At 66.5% G+C, this 21,045-nt stretch overlaps 3 protein-coding genes and 1 long non-coding RNA gene across 8 annotated transcripts; 2 read left to right on the forward strand and 2 right to left on the reverse strand.

Annotated features, from left to right (window-relative positions):
* The first annotated feature begins 63 nt into the window (after positions 1–63).
* Positions 64–1,064, forward strand: LOC129785710 (uncharacterized). The gene is made up of 3 exons (XR_008749835.1): positions 64–342; positions 725–827; positions 932–1,064. It is a non-coding gene; the product is annotated as an uncharacterized LOC129785710 (long non-coding RNA).
* A 133-nt stretch (positions 1,065–1,197) lies between these two features.
* On the reverse strand, positions 1,198–10,819 carry CDH1 (cadherin 1). Its single transcript, XM_055819005.1, has 16 exons — positions 10,671–10,819; positions 10,487–10,601; positions 6,128–6,348; positions 5,888–6,019; positions 5,650–5,805; positions 5,434–5,578; positions 5,130–5,302; positions 4,609–4,737; positions 4,300–4,485; positions 3,970–4,214; positions 3,723–3,865; positions 3,385–3,609; positions 2,915–3,136; positions 2,702–2,832; positions 2,414–2,557; positions 1,198–2,262 (listed from the first exon to the last, which is right to left on the reverse strand). Exons 1-16 carry the CDS (start codon positions 10,725–10,727, stop codon positions 2,050–2,052), a joined length of 2,637 nt encoding a protein of 878 aa, XP_055674980.1. The 5' UTR covers positions 10,728–10,819; the 3' UTR covers positions 1,198–2,049.
* Positions 10,820–11,839: 1,020 nt separating this feature from the next.
* LOC101921047 (B-cadherin) lies at positions 11,840–17,219 on the reverse strand. The gene is made up of 15 exons (XM_055818883.1): positions 17,022–17,219; positions 15,624–15,787; positions 15,435–15,545; positions 15,130–15,285; positions 14,903–15,047; positions 14,586–14,761; positions 14,380–14,508; positions 14,108–14,293; positions 13,781–14,025; positions 13,555–13,697; positions 13,129–13,353; positions 12,810–13,028; positions 12,575–12,705; positions 12,340–12,486; positions 11,840–12,223 (listed from the first exon to the last, which is right to left on the reverse strand). Exons 1-15 carry the CDS (start codon positions 17,164–17,166, stop codon positions 12,011–12,013), a joined length of 2,535 nt encoding a protein of 844 aa, XP_055674858.1. The 5' UTR covers positions 17,167–17,219; the 3' UTR covers positions 11,840–12,010.
* A 19-nt stretch (positions 17,220–17,238) lies between these two features.
* On the forward strand, positions 17,239–21,044 carry LOC101921215 (5-hydroxyisourate hydrolase-like). Of its 5 annotated transcripts, XM_055818889.1 has the most exons (10): positions 17,239–17,262; positions 17,766–17,869; positions 18,006–18,125; positions 18,208–18,363; positions 18,435–18,579; positions 18,656–18,831; positions 18,902–18,991; positions 20,263–20,405; positions 20,535–20,670; positions 20,869–21,044. In XM_055818889.1, the coding sequence occupies exons 2-10, from the start codon at positions 17,831–17,833 to the stop codon at positions 20,956–20,958; spliced, it is 1,095 nt and encodes a 364-aa protein (XP_055674864.1). In that variant the 5' UTR covers positions 17,239–17,262; positions 17,766–17,830; the 3' UTR covers positions 20,959–21,044. The 5 variants fall into 5 exon arrangements, with proteins under 5 accessions (XP_055674864.1, XP_055674863.1, XP_027639731.1 ...); XM_055818888.1 differs by lacking the exon at positions 17,239–17,262 and having other exon boundaries at positions 17,583–17,869; XM_027783930.2 differs by lacking the exons at positions 17,239–17,262; positions 17,766–17,869; positions 18,006–18,125; ... (2 more) ...; positions 18,656–18,831; positions 18,902–18,991 and adding an exon at positions 19,038–19,481.
* Position 21,045: the final 1 nt, after the last annotated feature.

Here is a 21,045-nt window from a genome sequence, read left to right on the forward strand (position 1 = left end):
CGGAGCAGCACCGCCTGCCGCCATCTTGGGCGGGGCGGGGCGGGGCGGGGCGGGGCGCGGCGCGGCGCCATTCTTGGGGCCTGGCCCGAGGGCTGCGCGGCCGCCGCCGCTGCTGCCCGCCCCGGTGTAGTCGGAGGTAGCAAGGCACGGCAGCGAGTGCAGCCCTCGGTCACGCTAGCTCAGGAGCTCATGTTCTTCCTCGCCGGTGGAGTGCAGAGGATACAGCTGGCTCCTACCCGGCCAGGCCAGGCCTGACCTGGCAGCGGGGTGTGAGGCCGGCCGTGTAGGTCCCTATCCCAGCCGGCTCTCCACAGGGCTCAACAGCACCAGCCCCTCTGGCAGGTCAGGTACTTCGGGAGAGCTCCCACCCCAAGGCTCACCCCTGTGCGGAGCATGAGCTCTAGCTGAATCCAGCAAAAGTTAGCAGCTTCCAGAAAGAAACGAGCAATTCCATCTGAAAAGGCTGAGCCCAAAGCCATCTGCAGATCACACTCAGCATGTGGAGACAGCGGTGTGCAAGATGGGCATTACTGCCTGCTCTCAGGGTCAGTGGCCAGACCTGCCTTTGGAACAGGCAGCTTACGTGCATGTTGCAAAGACCGCCAGTTAGCAATTTGCTTTTCTGAGACTGTAACAAGGCAGGATGACTGAATTCTAAGCTGCTGCATGTTTGAAAGCCTTCAAGGACTGCAGGGCATGTTACTCTTCTGTGTTTCCTTACCAGGCAGGGCCTCTGAGGTGAGGTCACAGCAATTACAGGCTTGGACAAACATCAGTGATCCCACAGGCTTGCTAACAGCCTCGGCTCTGCTGCGTGGCCCTTGCAGGTCAGTGGGGCAGGGCATTGGGCCAGGCTTTGCGCACAGATGGCCACCATCATAAGGCAGCACAAGCCCAGTTTTCACGCCACACCTTGCTCTTCTTTCCCTAGGGCCTGTCCAGGTAGACTCAGTGCAAGGCAAAACCCTGCCCTGCTGTTAACTGCCAGCCCTGCCTCCTCGCGGCCCCTGATGATGGGAAAACATGTGCTCCAGTATGGATCCGTTCCTGTTACACAGCACTGGGCATTTGCCATCTGCACTTTGGAGGCAGCAGCAGCCACAACTACACTGAGGAATTGCTCTTTGCAGGGCAGGCCAGCCTCTAAGCACAGACACACACAGTGAAACCAGCAGAGCTGCAGACAGTGAAAAGGGGTTTTGGTTTTCTTAAAACAATTTATTATTTCAATTTTATATAAAAACCGTGCAATCAATTAACTCTAGATCATTGCTGGTTTCCTAGCACATCAGACCCTTTTCCCATGACAAAAAATACAAACAATGACAACAGCTAAACACAGAGTTCAGAATTTCAGTAAAGCCATTTGATTTCCGAAAGTGTCTTTCATTGACTGCACAATAATTACACCTGGCATGACACAGGAGGAAATCATATCATAATCTGGGATACAGAAAAATAGAAATCTGCCTGTATGTATATTATAAAATGTAATTCCCTCACGTATAGCATGTGATGGCACATCTTTGGTCTGCATTTATTGATCACCTCGCCCCACTTTGGCAGAGGCATGGTGCCCACCACCCCACTTCTCTGGCACCAGGTTCATGATCTGAGCATGGCAGCAGGTCAGTGGTTGTGTCGGGGCTGGGAGCACGAGGTATTTCGGAGTGCCAGAGAAACCCTTTTTTCCCCTGCGGCAAAGGGAGGAAGGCGGCGGGGGCCTGTCCCTGCCAGGGAAGAGGAGCTGATCCTGGCCCACACAGCCAGGAGCACCTCGGCTCCAGGACGGGGAACAGACCAAATGGCTCCATGCCCTGCCTGGAGCTGAGGAGAGACAGGAAACACACAGGCTCCTTAACCTCCCCCCTAGCCCTGGTGACCCCAAGCTTTCCCTATGCTGAACAAGAGGGATGTGGACACCAGGTTGAGGGAATGTGGAGGGGGGTTGGCCGCCCCCCAGGCAAAGAGCAACATGACTCTGCTGGGGTGAAACGAGGTGAGCCACCTCAACGGGTGGCTGCCAGCCGGGCCGGGGCCAGGGGGGTCCTAGTCGTCGTCCTCCCCGCCGCCGTAGAGGTCTGCCAGCTTCCTGAAGCGGCTGCCCCAGTCGTTGAGGTAGTCGTAGTCCTGGTCGCGGTCGGAGGCAGAGGAGTTGAGGGAGCTGAGCGAGGTGGCCTCTGAGCCGCTGCCCTCGTAGTCAAACACCAGCAGGGAGTCGTAGGGGGGGGCCGTGGGGTCCGTGTCTGCCGCCTTCAGGTTCTGGGTGGGGGGCAGAGGGGTCAGTGCCTGTCCCCCCCCCAGGCTGGGGACACTGCCGCTGGCGGTGTCCTGATGGTGCCCGCATGGATGGGGGTTCCACCCCTCCCAGTCCCCTCCCAGAGCACTGTGTGGGGCTGGGGCTGGGGCTCACCTCATCGATGAAATTCCCGATCTCGTCAGGATTGGCAGGCCGGGGCCGGTACTGGGGGGCAGTCATCAGTGGAGGGGCCACATCATTGCGGATCACCTCGGGGCGGGCATCCAGGCCCCGGTGCAGCTGGCTCAGGTCATAGTCCTGCATGGGGACAGGGTGGGGGAACATGGGGAAACAACGCTTAAGGATAGGCACGAGCACTGCTACACTGGGACCTGGAGTGTGAAGGAGGAGAGTGCCACAGGGACCTGGCGGGCAGGGTCCAGCCTGGCACAGTCGTCTCACCTGGTCCTCCTCACCACCACCCTCCTCGTCGTAGTGGTAGACGTTGTCCCGCATGTCATCCTCAGGTGGGAGCAGTGGCTCCTTCACCACCCTCCTGCGCCTGGCGAAGAGCAGCAGCAGCAGCAGCAGGACTGCAAGCAGAGTGCACCGGCGTCAGGGCAGCAGGGTGAGGGTGGCTCCAGCCCCGTCCCATCCCCATGCTGTGGTACTCACTCAGCAGCACCAGGATGCCACCCAGGATGCCCAGGATGGTGGGGATGCCCACGCCACTAGCAATGTACGCTCGCCGCTCACAGTTTTTGGCTGGCCCTTCACAGTCGCACACCTGGGCTTTGACTGGCGTCACCTGCACCTTGCCCTGGCCATCGGTCAGCTTCAGGAAGATGCTGTACTCCCCCGGCTCCAGCTGCTTCACCAGCTTCAGCACCAGCAGGTCTTGCACCAGAGAGAGGAGCTGGGCTCAGAGACAGGTCCCCCCTCCTCGGTTTGGGGACACCCTCGGCACCAGTGCAGAGCTTTGCGTGTGGCAGTTCCCCAACCTGATGCCCATCATGGGGGCCAGCACCAGCTGCGCTTGGGGGAGCACAGAAAGCCAAGGGGACCTGGGATCTGGCCCTTGCTCGGTGTCTCCTCACCACCCCATGCTGAGGGCGGGTGGCCAGGCCAGACTAGGTGGCACTTACCTTGTTCAATCACCCTGACAGTCCAATTGGCACCAGAGCCGTGCTCCAGCCCTGCTTGGAAGGGGTAGGTGTTGGGGGGCAGGTCCTTGTCGACAATGTTCAGCGTCTGCTCCTCAGGCTGCCGGTTGCAGATGTCAAAGATCCGGGGCTCTGGCATGGGCCCGTTGTCGTTCACATCCTGGAGGAGAAGGAGCAGCGTCCCTGTGCCAGTGGCATCCGGCGACCCTGCAGGACCAGGGGTTAGCAAGGCACCTTGGGAGGGAGTCCTGGCCCCTGCCTCAGCACACGGGCAGGCAGCAACAGCCCCTTCCCAAAGGGCAAGGCAGGGCGCTCCTCACCACTGTCCACCGCCAGGACAATGGCCTTGTAGGTGCTGTTGATGGCGTGCATTGACTCCCGGTCCAGCGGCTGGGCTGCCGTGACGATGCCGTTCTCAGGGTCGATGGCCAGCCACCCCGCGGGGTCACTGCCCATGCGGTACCTGGAACACGCGAGGGTTCAGCAGGAGGGATGCAGCGTGTGGCACAGTGCAGCCCTTCGGGCACCGCAGCATGCCCCCCCCACCCCCAACACCCCCCCACTCACGTGATTTTCTGCCTCTGATCCTTGTCCGGGTCCTGGGCAGTGTAGGAGGTGACCTGGTGCCCCAGTGGCAGATCCTCCATCACCTCCACCCTCTTAACTGGGGGCACGAAAACAGGGGCTTCATTCACATCTCCAACCAACACCAGGACACTGGCTGTGGAGAGCGGCAGGGGCACGGTGAAGGGGACGGCATTCTCCACTGTCACCACGAGGTTATACCGGCTTCTGGTCTCGTAATCCAGGCCCTGGAGGGGGGCAGGAGAGAGGAGCTGGGTAGCACTGGCAGGGAGGCAGCTGGTGCCAGGGCGGCTGTGCAGCAGCAGGACCCACCTTGGCGGTTTTCAGGATGCCATCGTTGGTTTTGGGGTCGGTGGTGATGCTGAAGTCACCATCCTGGTCTCCGCTCTTGATGCGGTAGACAGCTTGCCAGGCAGGGGAGCCCTGCATGTCCCCGTCCATCACGTGCAGCCGGGCCACTACCACCCCCACCTCATTTTCATTCACCGTCCCCTCATACTGCAAGAGAGGGGACAGGGATGGTCACCCGCACGGTCCTGGGCACCACCATGGGGTGGGTGCAGGGGCTCATGCCGTGGTGGCCCGGCGAGGGCAGTGGCTCGCAGGAGCTGGCTCAGGTACCGAGGTGGGGTTGAAGATGGGAGGGTTGTCGTTTGCGTCGGTGACTTCCACGATGGCGGTGGCAGTGTTGGTCAGGCCACTGCCCTCCTGGTCCGCAGCCTGGATGATTAGTGTGTAGTTGGGAGTGGTCTACAAGTCAAAATCACCATGGTTAGGGCAGGGGTATGGTCCAGCATGTCCCCCTTCTCTAGGGGGGACATCACCTGCCGGCTCTTCCACCCTTCTCCAGTCATGGTATTCATCACCAGCACAGACACTTGCCAGCGTCCCCACTGCCCACCCAAACGACTGGGAGTCCACCCGCCCCCGGGACTCAGCACAGCTGGGGGCCCCTGCAATGTCCCTAGCGCAGATCCCAAATGGACTTGGGGCTGCAGACACCCCAGAGCAGGGCAGTGACCCAGGGATGGCAAATCCCCAGACTGGCCCAGACCCTGGGGCTCCAGCATCCCTGGCTCCCCACGGCAAGTCCCACTGCAGAGCTGGTGCACAGTCCCCTGAGACACAGCGAGGGTTCCCACCTCTCGGTCCAGCCCGGTGCCGATGACACTGATGATGCCCTTCTCCGGGTCAATGGTGAACATCCGTTGCGCACTCTTGGGCTCCTCGCTGAGGATGGAGTAGTTGATGATGCCGTTGTTCACATTGACCCCATCATCTGCATCTGTGGCGTTCACGGTCATCACAGATGTGCCTGGACACAGAGACAAGCAGGGGGGATTTTACTCAACAGAGGAAACCAGCTGGACACCCTGGCACAGCTCCGGCTCAGCGCCCTGCATGGTCCCAGCCACGGGGCCCACGGCATGCCAGTCCCCCACGCACCCGGCTTTGCGTTCTCCTCAATATAGCCAACAAAGACTTGCTTGGTGAAGATGGGCCGGTTGTCATTCTGGTCTGTGACGGTGATGATGATCTCCATGGGGTCCTCCACAGGCTGCCCGTTGGCTGACACGGCGTGGGAGAAGAGCTGCGAGGGGCACCGTCAGCTCGTGTGCGGCCCCAGGGACCATCCCCTCCCCATCCCGGCCCCCCACTCACGACGTATTTATCGATCTCCTCCCGGTCCAGCGGCTTCGTCACCTCCAGCCACCCCGTCTCCCGCTCAATGGTGAAGACGCCCACGGGGGGGGTGTCCGCCCCCTGCCCCGTGATGCTGTAGAAAACTGTGGTCTCCTTGTCCTTGTTGGATTTGATCTGGCAGCGCGGCAGAAGGGGGGGTTAGGGGTGTCCCAGTGCTCTGGGGACCCCCCCTGCCCTGCGCCCCGATCCCCTGTACCTGCACCAGCTTCTTGGGGAAGGGTCCCCGCTCGTTCTCGGGGCAGTTGATGGGGGGGATGACCCAGTCCCTCTTCTGCCGCTGGAGGCCATGGCCGTGCTTAGGGAAGATCAGCACGTCAGGCGCTGCGTCCTGCAGGGAGAGCAGCTCGGCTCAGTGCCAGCACCTCGCCAAACCTTCTGCACAACCTGCCCTGGGGAGAGGGGTGCAGCGACTCCAGGGAGAGGAGCTGCGCTTTACCTGGTGCTGGTGGAGGTGATGATGCCACCACCTGCGCAGGGTCACCCTGGTCGAATGCTTCTTGCCCAAGACGTCCCATGCGTAGACAGAGAAGCTGATCTCCTGCTGCTGGAGCTGCAGGGGCCGGGTTGCAGAAATGACACCATCCCTGCTCACCCTGAAGTGTGTGTCATCCGAGAGGTACATGGCACGCTGCTGCTCACCACAGTTCACAAAGCTCACTGGGGACAGGGAGAGTGAGTGGGCAGGGGGCTCCTGGTGCTGCCCGGGGGGGAGCTGGTGAGGGCAGGGCAGGAGGCCAGACACCATGGGACAGGCAGGCAGCAGAGCAGGAGGGCGCAGGACAGTGCATGGGCATGGGCACATGCATGATGGCCACAGCTTGGAGGCTCGGGGGGACCGTGGGGTCACAGGTGCAGTGGGGACACAGCATGCACAGTGCCACATGCCCTACCAGGATCCTGTCCTGGGCACGAGCAGGGTGTATGGCATGACACACAGTGCATCCCTGCTGTGGCTTTGGTGCAGGACACGGCACAGCACAACCTGCCATGCTGTGGGATCCCTGGCAGCCTGTGACAACGGGGCAAATGGCACGCAGCACAGCGTGCCCCCGCTGTGTGGAGCACATCCCCGCACACGGCACTGTGCACAGCCCATCTCCGCACATGGCACATCCCTGCCATGCAGCACATCCCCATGCATGGTGCATCCCTGTGGCACAGCACATCCCCACATGTGGCACAACACATCCCCACATGTGGCATGTCACTGTGCCACGCCTGTGGCAGTGGGTACTGCTGCTCTGGCTGCTCTTCAAATAAAAACAAGGGCAGCACGGCAGCACCCACTCACCTGCACTGGCACCCAGTGCCCCGGCAGCCAGGCCAGGGGGGGCCATGTGTGTTGCCAGGGCTGATCCACAGGGCACTGCAGGCCGGTGGGTTACGGTGCCCCAGTGCCTGAGGACCCATGTGGGGTCCCTGAGCCCCCACACGTCTGGGGACCATGGCCACACGTCTGCAGCAGGGACAGCCCAGGCTGCGACCCACTGCAGGAGGGGAACATTAACCCGTGTGGCTGAAAGGTACTGGCCCCAGTGCACCCATGGTGCTGGGTGACAGCTGGGGCACTCAACCTGCCCAGGCACCCTTTGGGACCTCCGACACCTCTGCTGCAGGGAGGCCCCAGGGACAGCAGGCACCCACCACTGACTAGGACCAACAGTGTCCTGGTGTCACCAGCTTGGCACTCTGCTGGGGCACAGTATGAGCCAGGACCAGCACACGGGGGCCATGGCCAGCCCGCGGGGAGGCTGTGAGCAGCACAGCGGCAGTGTCAGGCAGTCAGCAGGCATCACATGAGCGGGTGCCTCGCTGCCGGGATCTCCTGAACAAACACCCTTTGTCTGCGAGATGGTTTGTTTGAACTAGCAGCACCCGGGCTGGGGTCCCTGCCAGCGCTGCCGCCACCGGCCCTGGCGTGACCCACACCGTGCAGAGTGGGTGCCGGGGCTGTGCCACAGGAAGGCAACGTGCCTGGGGTGGGGGGCAGCGAGCACGCCCGAACGCCGGGCACGAGGCCACTGCTGGGGCTGCCGTTGCTGGTCCCACTGCCCTTACGTCAGCCCACTTGCAGCCCAGGAATTCGGAGGTGCCGGCAGGATGGAGGCAGGTGGGGAGCGATTGCCAGGCCCTGGGCTGGGGGCTGCCCCCCCTGCCCACCACGGTGCTCCCAACCCAGCCCAGGCAGCCAGGGAGGACCCGCCGGCACGATGCCAGCCCAGCTCAGCCCCACGGTGGGACCCCCGGCAAAGGCTGTGGGCCAGGGGAGCCGGTGGGGCTGGCTGGGCAGGAACGTGCCAGGGCAGGCCGGGTGCTGCCGCAGCGGGGGCTGGCGGTGGGGAGAGGCACCCCAGCACCTATGGGCACAGTACTTGGCACTTGGGACCTGGCACCGTGCCGGATGGGAGCAGCGAGTGGGCAGTGCTCAGCCCCCAGCCCCTCACTGGGTGCAGTGAGTGCTCGGCGCTCAGACCCACGCCAAATAGGTGCAAGGAGCACTCAGCGCCCGCTCCCCCCCTTCCCACCTGGCCGTGCACAACCTGTTTTTCCAGTGGTTCCAGCTCCTCAGTTGAAGGAAAGCCTTCTGTAACCCTCCCCTCCCCGGGGCTGGCAGCCGGGGGGCCCCTCTCCTCTCCTCCTGCAGAGGGGCAGGAGGCCAGGAGAGCTGGATGGGGGTCCCTTGGAGGGGTCCCCCCCTTCCAGACCCTCGCCACCACCCACGGGGTGCTGGGGCAGCCAGACCCTGCGTTACCAGACTACCAACCAGGGCAGAGGGATGAGACCCTGCACCGGGATGGGGACCAGAGCAGCCCACCAAGCCACCCTGCGTCCCATGGTGTCTCACCAGGGCTGGGCACAGACTGACTCACGGGCAGAGCTGTGGCAATGCTACCACCCTCTGCTGCCGGCTGTCACCACCCCGGTGGTGCCTGGTCTGCGTGGGTTGTGCAAGCACGGCAGTTCCAGGGTGCAAGCTGGCGACGGGGGGGGGGGTGGATCACGTCAGCCTGTGGGCAGCCAGGGCAAAGGTGCTGTGAGCGCCGCATCCTGTCAGCGCGCCCACTGACGTCACCCAAGTTTCGCTGTGACTTCAGACTTGAGGTTCCCCCACCCAGGGCTGACAGGGAAGTGTCCCAGCCCCTGCCATGTCCTGCAGGGCCCTGCCACCCCAGAGACCCCCACTGCCACCCCAAAGACACCACCACCACCCGCTGAGCAGAGCAGCCCGGTCCTGGCCCAGCCCCGGGGACGCCGCAACCCCCACGCAGGTGTTCGTCTCCCCAGCCCCAGCGCTGTGCGGGGCCTGTCCTGACCTGCTGGAGGGAAAACACTGCGCTCAACTCATCAGCCTAATTACAGGCCAGCTCGTCAGCCCACCCTCACTGCAGCCTGCTTGCAGGCTTTGGTGTGCTGTGTGGCATGGCATTGCCAAGCACCCACCACACTTGTCCACCTTCATGGCAGGGCATCACCATGGTATGGCCGGGCATCACCAGGCTGGCACACGACCCATATGAGCAGACATCTTCCCTCCTCCCACACCCCGTTTCCACCCAGGACCCAAAACTGGAAGTGCTGGTGGTGGGATGAGGAATTTCCAGCAGGTTGCAGCTCTGGGGACCAGCCCTAAGCAGTGAGGAGACGCTGAGGCCTTGTGGCTGCCCATCACCCTGATGTTGGGCACTGCTCCAATGGAGACCAGGGCTACTGCAGCTTTGTTAATGATCAACCAGAAAGCTAACAAACCGGCAATTCCTGAGGTGTGGGGCAGGGTCCAGCTCCCAGCTGCATACCCGCAGCCCAGGCGAAGCCCTTCTGCCACCGGGGGGGTTTAGGAGCCCCCAGTGTGGTGCTTTGCACTCCCAGCCCTGCGCCCGCCCCAGCTGCCCCCGGCAGACCAGGGTGCCAGCACCACCATCAACCATTAGTCAGCGCAGATGGCGACACCCCCAGTGCTGCCCTGGGAGCCTGCATCCAGCCACTGTGTGGCCCCCCAGCACCCATGGGTTGGGGGGTGGGATGCACAGGGCACCCCAAAGCGGCCGCAGGTCCCCAGCACCCGCTTCCCTGGCGCCTCCCTGTGCACCCAGAGCTGGCAGCACCCCAGCACATGGCTGCCATGGCTCGGTGTGCGGTTGGCAACCCAGGCTGGGGCCCAGCCCGGCACAGCCACGCAGGCAGAGCTCACTGCCGGCACCCACCGCAGTGAGACGGGGCTTTTACTCTGGCATGGTGAGACACCACCGTCCCCACGCCGAAGGCTGCCCGGGGAACCTGCACTGGCTGCGAAGGGCAGGTGTTTGCCCCTGCAAACCCGGGGTGCTGGGTCCCCACGGCCAGGCGAGGTGTGGGGCAGGACCAGGACGGTGCCGGTGTGGCCCCATGCTGCAGCACGCCAGCCCCAACAGGCCTGTGCCGCCTGAGTCAGCACCGCCCGCACCGGCGCACCCAGGGAGAGGCACCCGCTGCCCCCGCGCCGCACCACCATCCCGCCGCCATGGGAGCATGGGCACCCACGCTGCCCCAGCCCCTTGCCGTGGCTGTGGCCGCGGTGCCACCTGTGGCAGTGTGCACCCAGCCTGTCCCCACTGCTGTGGGGCCAGCCCCATGGCCCTGTCTCCACAGCCACCCACAGAGTCAGGTGGAGAGTGTCCCCATCGCCACCCCCGGCACCGCGCAGGCACGGAACCACGGCTTCGTCCACCGTTGCCAAATCCAGCGCCGTGCACCCAGCCCATCCCCAGGACCACCCCAGTGCCACGCGCCCATCCGTCCCCACGGCTCCCTGCCTTACCTCGCCCCAGCACCTGCCCCGCCGCCACGCTGTCCCGGGGCACCGTGAGGTTGAAGGTCTCCGCGGTGAAGCCGGGCTGGCACGGCACGAACTGCTCACACAGCCGGTGGTCGGCCTGCCCGGAGAGAGGGGTCAGTCCCGGGCAGGGTCCCGCCGTCCCGGGTCCCGCCGTCCCGTCCCTCACCTGGAGCAGGAGCAGGAGGAGGCAGAGCGGGGCCGCGCAGCCCCCCCACCGCCCCATGGCTCGATGCCGCTGCCGGTGCTGCTGCCGGTGCCGGAGTGATCGGGGCGCTGCCCCCGCCGAGCCGCAGGTGGATCCCGATCCCGATCCCGATCTCGATCTCGGTCCTGGTCCCGGGCCCGCCTGCAGGTGCCGGCCCCCACCCCGGGAACCGCCCCGCCGCGCTCCGCCCCGACGGGAGGCGGCACCGCCCCGCCCGCCCCCGCCCCCGGCCCCCGGTACCTCCGGTAACCCCGTGCCCCGGCCCGGCATCCCCCGGCTGCGGGAGCCCCGTCGGTGCCGCTGAGTGCCCGGAGCCGGGAGCGACCCGGGGCGCACCCACCCCACGGCCCCGGGGAGGGCAAACGCCCCCCCGGGTGCTGCAGGCCCCGGCCCCGCCAGGCCCCCTCCCCTTGTCCCCACACACGGGAGGGCCGGGGTGGCCCCACGCCACCGAGAAACCGGCAGGGACCCCCGCTGCCACCGGCCGCCCCACGGGGCTGAGCCCAGGGCTGGTGGGAAGCGCCCGGTGCTGGGGATGTCCCGGGCTGAGCCCCCTGCCCACGTACAGCAGTAGAGCCCGCGGCCCCCCCGGTGGAGGGATTTATGGCTGGTAGCTGCGTGGCCGGGGTCCCCCATGGCCAGGGGCTGCCCCACAAGGGGCGATGGTCACCTCGGGGGGGGAAGCTGCAGGGGTCAGGGCTCCAGCACGGGGGGAACTGCAAAGTCAAGGGGGGGTTTGTCCCCACAAATGCCCGGTGCCACGGGTGCTGCTCCCACAGTGCAAAGGGTGGGGGGCTGTGCCCTGCCGGTGCTCACCCGCACTGGCACCGCACCCTGCAGGGACAGGGACACGCTGGGGGGGCCCCGCTGTTGGGGAGCCACGAGCACTGTCCCCGGGACAGGTGGTGCTACCACCGTGCCCACAGGCACCACACATGTGGGGAAGCACTGCTGCGGGCAAGGGGCTGGGGGGGCACAGTGGGGCTGGGGTCAGCACCAAGGCCCAGGGCGGGCAGCAGCTCCTGGCTCCCCCTCGGCTAGGGCACAAAGCCATGCAGAAGCTGGAGCATCTAAAAAAAGCCACCACATCCTTTATTAAAACTTACACCAGCACCTGCTCACCTCGTCCGTAGCATCACACTACCTTTATTTCATACATTTAAAAAATAAAAATAAAAAAAAAAAAAGAAGAAAAACAGAGAGGAAGGCGAGGGGGCTGCCGCTGGGGAGGGGGCACAGCAGGACGGGGCAGCCCCAAGGCACAGGCAGCGGTAAGGCATGGGGCAGGGGGGAGAGGGGTCCTAGTCGTCGTCCTCCCCGCCGCCGTAGAGGTCTGCCAGCTTCCTGAAGCGGCTGCCCCAGTCGTTGAGGTAGTCGTAGTCCTGGTCGCGGTCGGAGGCAGAGGAGTTGAGGGAGCTGAGCGAGGTGGCCTCTGAGCCGCTGCCCTCGTAGTCAAACACCAGCAGGGAGTCGTAGGGGGGGGCCGTGGGGTCCGTGTCTGCCGCCTTCAGGTTCTGGGTGGGGGGCAGAGGGGTCAGTGCCTGTCCCCCCCCCCAGGCTGGGGACACTGCACGGGTGTGGGGGACAGCACCAAACCACCACCCCGGTCCCCATGCAGGCTGGGGCTCACCTCCTCGATGAAGGTGCCGATGTCATCGGGGTTGGCGGGTCGGGGCCGGTACTGGGGGGCCGGCAGGAGGGTGGGGGCCACGTCATTGCGGAGCAGCACCTCGGGGCGGGCGTCCAGGCCCCGGTGCAGCTGTCGCAGGTCGTAGTCCTGGGGGGGACATGGACACACAAACATTGGGGAGGGGGGGGCAGGGTCAGGCTGCCCGTACCGGCACCAGCCCCCACAGTGCACCCACCTGGTCCTCCTCCCCGCCACCCTCCTCTCCATAGTAAAAGACATTGTCCCGTGTGTCATCCTCGGGCAGCAGCAGCGGCTCCTTCGTCACCTTCCTCCTCCTCATGAAGAGCAGCAGCAGCAGCAGCATGACTGGGGGGAGGAGCAGTGGCGTCAGCAGGGTCGCACCCCCTGGGCTCTGCCCCACAGCAGGGTGCAGCCCCGCAGCACCAGGACCCCCCGGATCCCCCACTCACGCAGCAAGGCCAGGAGAGCGCCCAGGGCAGCAAGGACGAAGGGCAGGCCAGTGGCAGGCTGGGATCTCTGGGGACAGCTCTGTGTTGGCCCCTCACAGTCACAGACCCGCGCGGTGATGACTGTGAGCTGGGCTTTGCCCGGCCGGTCCAGGAGCCGCAGGTAGACACTGTAGAGATCTGGCTCCAGCGGTGCCACTAGCCGCAGGGTGACTGTGTCACCTGCATGAGATGGGCGGCTCATAGCTGAGGACACACTGGTAACACCACCACAGCACAGCCTGTCTCACACTGAACATCCGCTCCCCTCCCCCGACATTACCTTCGCCACCGACCTCCGCAGCCCAGCTGTCCCCAGAGCCATGGGTGAGCTCGGCACGAAAGGGGCTGGTGTTGGGGGGCAGGTCCCGGTCGGTGATGGTGAGGACCTGGGGCTGGGGGCTGCGGTTGCAGACGGTGATGTCCCGGGGCTCGGCCTCGGGGCCGTGGTCATTGACGTCCAGCAGGGTGAGGAGCAGGGTGCCGGTGCCTGTGGCGGGTGGCAAGCCTGCGGGGAGGAGCGACACTGGAGGGGGGATCCTCCAAAACCAGGCCCCTCCTGGGGACAGGGATGCCCGGAGCAGGGGAGGACATGACAGGCAGCCCCTGGCACTGCTCTGTGCTGGAGCCAGGATGTGGTTCCCAGTGATGGCAGCACACGTCCCTCACGTGGGAAAGGGGGAACAAGGGCCCCTTTCATGGCCCTCACCATCGTCCACGGCCAGCAGTATGGCGGTGTAGGTGCTGTTCTTGGTGAAGGGGGACTCGCGGTCCAGGTGGTCCCGTGCCATCACGAGGCCGTTCTCAGGGTGCACGGTCAGCCAGCCCGCCGGGTCATGCCCCACCAGGTACCTGGGGGGCAGAGGGGAGCTAGTGCCATGGCAAGGGGTAGCGGGGACTCCCTAGACCTCAACCCCAGCCCTGGCCCTACTCACTTGATCCTTTGCCCCTGGCCTTTGTCAGGGTCCTGGGCCATGCAGGAGGCAAGGGTCTGCCCTGGCGGCACGTCCTCGGGCACCTGGGCAAGCTGCACCAGCGGATCGAAGACAGGTGCCTCGTTGACATCCTCCACGTTGACAGTCACCGTGGCGGTGGCTGTAGGCAGCTTCACGGCAAAGGGGGCCTCGTTGGCCACAACCACGTGGAGCACAAACTGCTTCTTGGCCTCATAGTTCAGACCCTAGGAGAGGGAAGGGGACAGGCAGCACTGCGTCATGGGCTGCAAGGTGGGACACAGTGGACACACACGGACACACACACACCTTGATGGTGCGGAGGACACCCTCATTGCTGGTGGGGTCCGTGGTGATGGTGAAGACACCTCCCTCATTGCCGCGCAGGATGGAGTAGATGGCTCGCCACGCCGGCGTGTTCGGCTCATCCAGGTCAGTGGCAGCCAGCCGGGCCACCTCCCGCCCAGCCTCGTTCTCCGGCACGGCCGCCTCGTACTGTGGTTTGGAGGCACCATCAGCACCACAGCCCGCCGGGCACCAGCCCATGGGGAGAGGGTCCTGCCGGGGGGACCCCACGTTACCGTTTTAGGGTCAAATTCAGGGGCGTTGTCATTGATGTCTGCGATCTCGATCACTGCCAGTGCTGTCGTGGTCAGCCCGTCGCCATCCAGGTCAGCCGCCTGCACTGTCAGCGTGTACTCCCGCACACGCTGCGGTGGACAGAGACACTATGTCAGCCCCCTGCTCGGGGCTGGGGCCGCCCACCCTGCAGTGCCACAGAGCCCACCTCCCGGTCAAGGCCACTGGCGATGACGCTGAGGGCGCCGGTGGCCCTGTTGACAGTGAACATGTGGGGATGTGGCTCCCGTGGCTCCTGGCTGAGGATGGAGTAGGCGATGACACCGTTGTAGGTCTCCACTGCGTCATCCGCATCCGTGGCGGTCACCTGCATCACAGAGGTGCCTGGGGATGGGGATGTCCTGGTGAGTGGGGTGCAGGGGGGGATGACAGAGCACCCATATCCCCCATGGGGACGGTCCCAGGGCTCTCCCCAAGGGACGTGGCCAGTGGGAGGCAGAGCTTCACCGTGGCACAGGGTCCTACCCGGCAAAGCGCCCTCTGGCACGGAGCCCCTGAAGATCTCCTGTGTGAACTGGGGCTTGTTGTCATTTTGGTCTGTCACCGTGACTATAATCTCCATCGGCTCCTCCACCGGTTTGCCATTCTCAGACACGGCATGGGAGAAGAGCTGTGGGGTAGAGGGGTGAGCAGGCATAGCAGTGCAGCATGCTGGCACAGCGCCGCACCGGCGTCCCCTGGCAGGGACCTACGTGATACTTATCGATGCGCTCCCGGTCCAGCGGCTGCGTCACCTTCATCCAGCCTGACTCCTTCTCTATGGTGAAGATGCCCTCAGGGGGGGCGTCTGCCCCCTGCCCCGTGATGCTGTAGAAGATCTTGGTGTCCCTGTCCCGGTTGGATTTGATCTGGGAGCAGACGTGGGGAGGGGGCAGTCAGCAACCCACCCCCTCAGCAGCATCACACCCTGCTCCAACACAGGGGGGACAGACCCCTCCCTAGCACCCACATCGGTGCCTGGGCCCCCATCCCCCTGTCCAGACCGAGACCCCCATACCTGAACTAGCTTTTTGGGGAAGGGGCCCCTCTCGTTTTCAGGAACCTTGATGGGGGGGATCACCCAGTCCCGCTTCTGCCTCCTGGGAGCGGCACGAGCCCCACGGTGCTCCTGGGGGTGGGGGGGCAGGTGAGGGTGCAGCCAGCCGGTGAGTTCGGGAGGGTTTGGGGGGCAGACAGGCAGCATTACCTGGGGGGAGCGCCTGCTCCGCGCAAGAAGTGGGGCAGGGTCTGGCCGGCCAGCAGCACCCCGGGGGGGTACAGCGAGCACCCTGGCCACCCCAGGTGGTGCGGGGCCCCCATCCTTCTGCACCCCAACGTCAACGTCGGGCTCCTCGGTCCCGTCGGGGCTAGCTGCAAGAGGGAGGGGGTCAGGGGCTGTGGGGGGACCCGTCCCGCAGCCCGTCGTCGTGTCGTGTCCCCCCCCCCCCCCGCCAGCAGTCCCAGCACCCCTGGCCCCCCAGGCTCCAGCAGGTCGGGCGGGGGCTGCCGGGAGCGGCGCAGGAGCAGGCTGGAAGTTTCGGCTTTGTTTTGTAGATGACGGGGAAATTCCTGAACAGGCAGAGCCCTGCCCCGGCCTCCCACCCGGTGTGTCACCCCCCTCGGGGCTCCCAGCCCCCCATGGCCAGGGCATGGGGCTCAGCACAGCCCCCCCCGCCCAGGACCACGCTGCATCGCCGGGGTGGACACGGCCCAGAGGCAGGATTAGGGGATTATCGGGGCTCAGCCAGCTCCGGAGGCTGAGCGGCCGGGAGGACGGGCAGCGGGGCTGCGGGAGCCGGGGAGCGGGGTAAGGAGGGCTGTGCCCCACGGCTGCCCCACACCGCAGCAGCAGGAGCCCCGGGCATCCCCCAACCCCACTCCTCAGCCGCGGCACGGCTTGCTGCTCCCTGCCGAGGGGCCGCCCGGGGTCAGGACCCCCCCCGTGCCCAGCCCGCCGGTGCCCCGGGCCCCATGCTGCCCACCGAGGGGGTCCCCAGCGGCGGGCCCGGCGGAGCGCTCCCCGAGCGGTGCTTTCCGTGCTCCGCGCCATAAGGCGAGCCCAGCCCCGCCGCCCCGGGGCACCCGCCGGCACCGGCGGCAGCAAGTCCCAGCCCAGCCCCGAGGCACCCACCCTGCGGGGACCCGGCTCTGCCCCGGTGGGTGCCCCATGGCTGGGCCAGGGGCGCCGGTAGCGGCCAGCCCCCCGCCCCAACCTCCCGCTGCCGGGGGGCACCGGCAGCCCATCGCCCAGGGGGGCACAGCCCTGTAACGAGCCCCGGCCGCCCGGGGGAGCACAGCCCCACAGAGCACAGGAGCCCCGCCAGGCCCACGGCCCAGCTCCCCGGGAACCCCAACCGCCCCCACCCTCTGGGCAACGCCGCCCCCCCCCCCGAAAAGCACCGACCCCACGGCCCGGGGCGGGAAGGGGGGGGCACAGCCGGCCCCACAAGCCCGGGGGGAGCAAGGCAGGAGCGAGCGCTGCAGCGAGGGGGGGGGTCCCGCCGCCCCCAACCCCGCCCGTCCCACCGGCGCCCCGATCCCGGTGCGGGCCCAGCTGCGCATCCCGGGGGCCCGGGCGGAGCCGCGCCCCGACGGCGCCGGTTACCTGGTGCCGGGAGCGGCCCGCGGCGCAGCCCCCGGGGGACACACGTCCGGGCCGGGGTGGCGGCGGCCGCCGGGAGGAGCGGGAGGAGAAGGAGGAGGATGATGAGGATGAAGAGCGGGCAGAGCCCGGAGCACGGCCCCCGCATGGCCCGTCCGCTGCCGCCGCTGGTCACCGCCCGCCCCGCCGCGCCCCGCCCCGCCCCGCCCCGCCGGCCGCCGCCGCCGCAGCGCGCTGGTTCCAGGTGAGGCGGCCGCGCAGGTACCGCCCCGGCCTGCGGCCCCCCCCGCCCCGAGCCTCCGGAACCCCCGCCACGCCCCCCGCCCCCGGTGCCGCAGCCCGACCCCTGGGGACCCCCCGGGACGCCGCCCCCCAGGACACCCAGCACCCAGCGGCACCGGCGGCTCTTCCGGCGCCTCCCAGCCCGCTGCCGGGGGGATCGGGGCGCTCACGCTGCCGGGGGTCCCGTCGGGCACCAGCCGCAGCATTGCCCCCCTTCCCGGCGCCCTGGGGGGGGGGCCACCCGGCCCTGGGCATTGCCCGGGGGCTGCAGCCCACTGGGTGTGGTGTCTCCAAGGGCCCAATGGATCCTCAGCACCCTGCGGTGCATGGCGCTGTTGAGGGGTGCCTGGAGCCCACCACCACCACCTCTGGGTGTGCTGGGCACCTGCGTGGGTCCCCCCGGGTGCCCTTCCGTGCTGGCACTGCCGGCTGGGCCCCCGCCTGCGCACTTGCCTCTCCCGGCAGGACTGGGCCAAGGTCACAGCCAACGTTCCCAGCTGGCACCCAGAGCAGTCAGTGCAGCTGGAGCCATGTCACCCTGCACCTTCTCCCTCCTCCTTCTCCTGCTGGTAGGACCATGCGATGGGGGCAGGGGGCTGCTGCACATCTGGGGGGGCGGGGGGGCAGGTGGACAGCCCCCCCAGCCCCTGGGCAGCGCTCTGCCCCCCTCCCCGCAGCCGCTCAGCCCCACTCACCATCCCACAGGACGTGCTGGTCTTCCCTGAGCATGGCCATGGCCTCCAGCGGCAGAAGAGGGACTGGGTCATCCCCCCCATCAACTGCCCCGAGAACGAGCGGGGACCCTTCCCCAAGAAGCTGGTGCAGGTACAGGGGATCGGGGCGCAGGGCAGGGGGGGTCCCCAGAGCACTGGGACACCCCTAACCCCCCCTTCTGCCGCGCTGCCAGATCAAATCCAACAAGGACAAGGAGACCACAGTTTTCTACAGCATCACGGGGCAGGGGGCGGACACCCCCCCCGTGGGCGTCTTCACCATTGAGCGGGAGACGGGGTGGCTGGAGGTGACGAAGCCACTGGACCGGGAGGAGATCGATAAATACGTCGTGAGTGGGGGGCTGGGATGGGGAGGGGATGGTCCCTGGGGCCGCACACGAGCTGACGGTGCCCCTCGCAGCTCTTCTCCCACGCCGTGTCAGCCAACGGGCAGCCTGTGGAGGACCCCATGGAGATCATCATCACCGTCACAGACCAGAATGACAACCGGCCCATCTTCACCCAGGCAGTTTTCAATGGCACCGTGCTGGAGGGGGCTGAGCCAGGTGAGAGCGATGCCACTGAGCAGGAGGCATCGCCGGGGGCACAGGGGACATGTCACCGATAACTGCCTGCTGCCAGGCACCCATGTGCTGCAGGTGCTGGCCACGGACCAGGACGACATGGTGAACTCCAACAATGGTATTGTGCTCTACTCCATCCTGCGCCAGACGCCGGGCTGGCCCCAGCCCCACATGTTTGCCATCAACCCGAGCACTGGGGCAATCTTCGTGACTGCTGCAGGGCTAGTAGCACAGGTGAGCCCCGGGCCACCCCAAACCTTGCTCTCGCCCCCCTGCTGAGGGGTGACACAGCCTCTCGCTGCAGATGGTCCCTGAATACACCCTGGAGGTCCAGGCGGCTGACATGGACGGGTACGGGCTGCAGGCCACTGCCACCGTCCTCATTAAAGTGCAGGTGAGGTGCTGAGACCACCCCCGTGCCCCCACGGCAGGTGGACAGCCAGGGGTCCACCACGGTGGAGCTGCTGCCGGTTCCTGGCAGCGCCCATGTGGCCGTCTGCCGCAGCGCCAATGTGCTCCGGGCGCTTTCCAAGGAGGGAGGCGAGGCTGGGATGGCAGCTCTGCCGTGGCTCCTCCTGGCCCGGTGCCCCGACGTCCCACTGGGCTCCGGTCCACCAACCCCGGGGCCGCGGTGCTGCTGGAGCGTGGGTGCTGGTATGGCTCTGGGGCACACCTCCCAGGGGGAAGCCACCTGCGCTGGCTCGGCCCAGCCGGGGCGGAGTGCCCGGTGCTGCTGTGGCCTGTGCCGGGATAGCGGCATCCAGCCTCACCAGCTCCCTGGGGAGAGGCTGCGGCGCTGGGAAGGGTGGCCGGTGCAGGGGATGGCGTTTTGCACAGTGTCACCAGCTGTGGGCTCCTGGTCGGGCAGGACGGCGGGAAGCCAGGTAAGCAGCCGGGCACTGGTGCTCGCCGACATGCCTCACCGGCATCCTCGCTTCAGCCAGCAGCCGAGGCCTGGAGCTGGCGTGCCGGGACGCAGCAAGAGCCAGCCCTGCTCCAGGGAGGGAGCCTGGCCCTGCCCAGCTGGCAGCAGTGCCGGAGCCGCAGGATGCAGCCCCTGCGTCGCGCTCCCACCCTGTCAAGCACAACTTGGGGGCTCCCAGAGGGGAAGGGGCCCGGCTGCCACCGCCAGCGCTGCCCTTGGCCCCGCACCGCTGGCACCAGGAGCTCTGGCGTGCTTGCAGGGTTAATGTCCACCCACACGGACAGGGACAGGGCTGCTCCCTGGGTGCAGGCCAGCTGCAGCCACCATGCCACGGCCCGCTGGGACGGACGGATGCGTGGGGGCCCGGTGCTGCCCCGGGCATGCAGCACCCCCCTGTGCTGGCGGCAACCTGGCAGGTGCCCACGCTGCCTGCAGCGGCAGTGCCCGGGGGGGAGTGGCAGCTGGGCTGTGGGCAGGGCCCTGGCACTGACGGAACTGAGCCCCATGACACGGGAAGGACATGTGTCGCGGCCCTGGGACACAGCAGGGTGCTGGGGACAGAGGGTTCTGCTGGGACAGCCCTGGCTGCAGGGAGGTGGTACACCAGTACTGTGAGCAAGGGTCCCTCTGGAGAGGGGCTGGGGGCTCGGCTGTGGCACGGGCAGCCACGGCACAGAGAAGCGGGGAGGCAGGCAGCGCTGCCAGCACACATCCCAGCCTCGCTTACTCCTCTGCCCCAGGCTAAAGACCCCCCCGAGATGGCGAATGGCCCCCTGACCACCCACGTGCTGAACACGGCGACGGGGCTGCCGGCCGCTGGCCTGGCTATCCGGCTGTCCCAGCTGCAGGAGCCGGGGCAGCAGTGGACGGAGCTGGTGCAGAGGTAGGAGAGCCGGCAGCAGCACTACAGGCAGAGGAGGCTGGTGCCTGTTCCCGGGCGAGCCAGCTGCCAGGGGCGTCCCTCGGAGCTGGGGACAGCTGCGGTGGCAGGGCTTGCTCCTTCTGATTTCAGGTGGACAGATGCGGACGGGCGCTGCCTGCCCCTCCTGGCTGTGGGACAGGCCGAGGCCGGCACCTACAAGCTGCGCTTTGAGACGGCAGCGTACTGGCAGGGCCTGGGGCATGCCAGCTTCTACCCCTTTGTGGAGGTACGGAGCACGGGGAGCAGGTGGATGGGGCCCCAGGAGCCAGCTGCCACCACACTGGGACCGGAGCAGGGGTCCAGGTGCTGCAGCCAGGCTTTTGGGAGCTGCCGGCTCCACTCCGAGCATCCCCCAGAGCACAGCTCTGGCTAGCTGAGCCTGCCGGAGGGAAATCGCAGCCTCTGCCTCCTCACTCTCCCCCAGGTTGTGTTCACCATCACCGACGCCTCCCAGAAGCTGCACATCCCACTGCTGATCAGCCCCTACTCCTACACAACGTACCGGGGCAGTTAGGGGAAAGGCACATCCTCCCCCCAGGGACGCAGGTCACCGGAGGCAGGAAACTATGCTACTGACACCATTAAAGGCTTCAAACAGCAC

Source organism: Falco peregrinus, chromosome 14, assembly GCF_023634155.1.
Source record: "Falco peregrinus isolate bFalPer1 chromosome 14, bFalPer1.pri, whole genome shotgun sequence".
Lineage (NCBI taxonomy): Eukaryota > Metazoa > Chordata > Aves > Falconiformes > Falconidae > Falco > Falco peregrinus.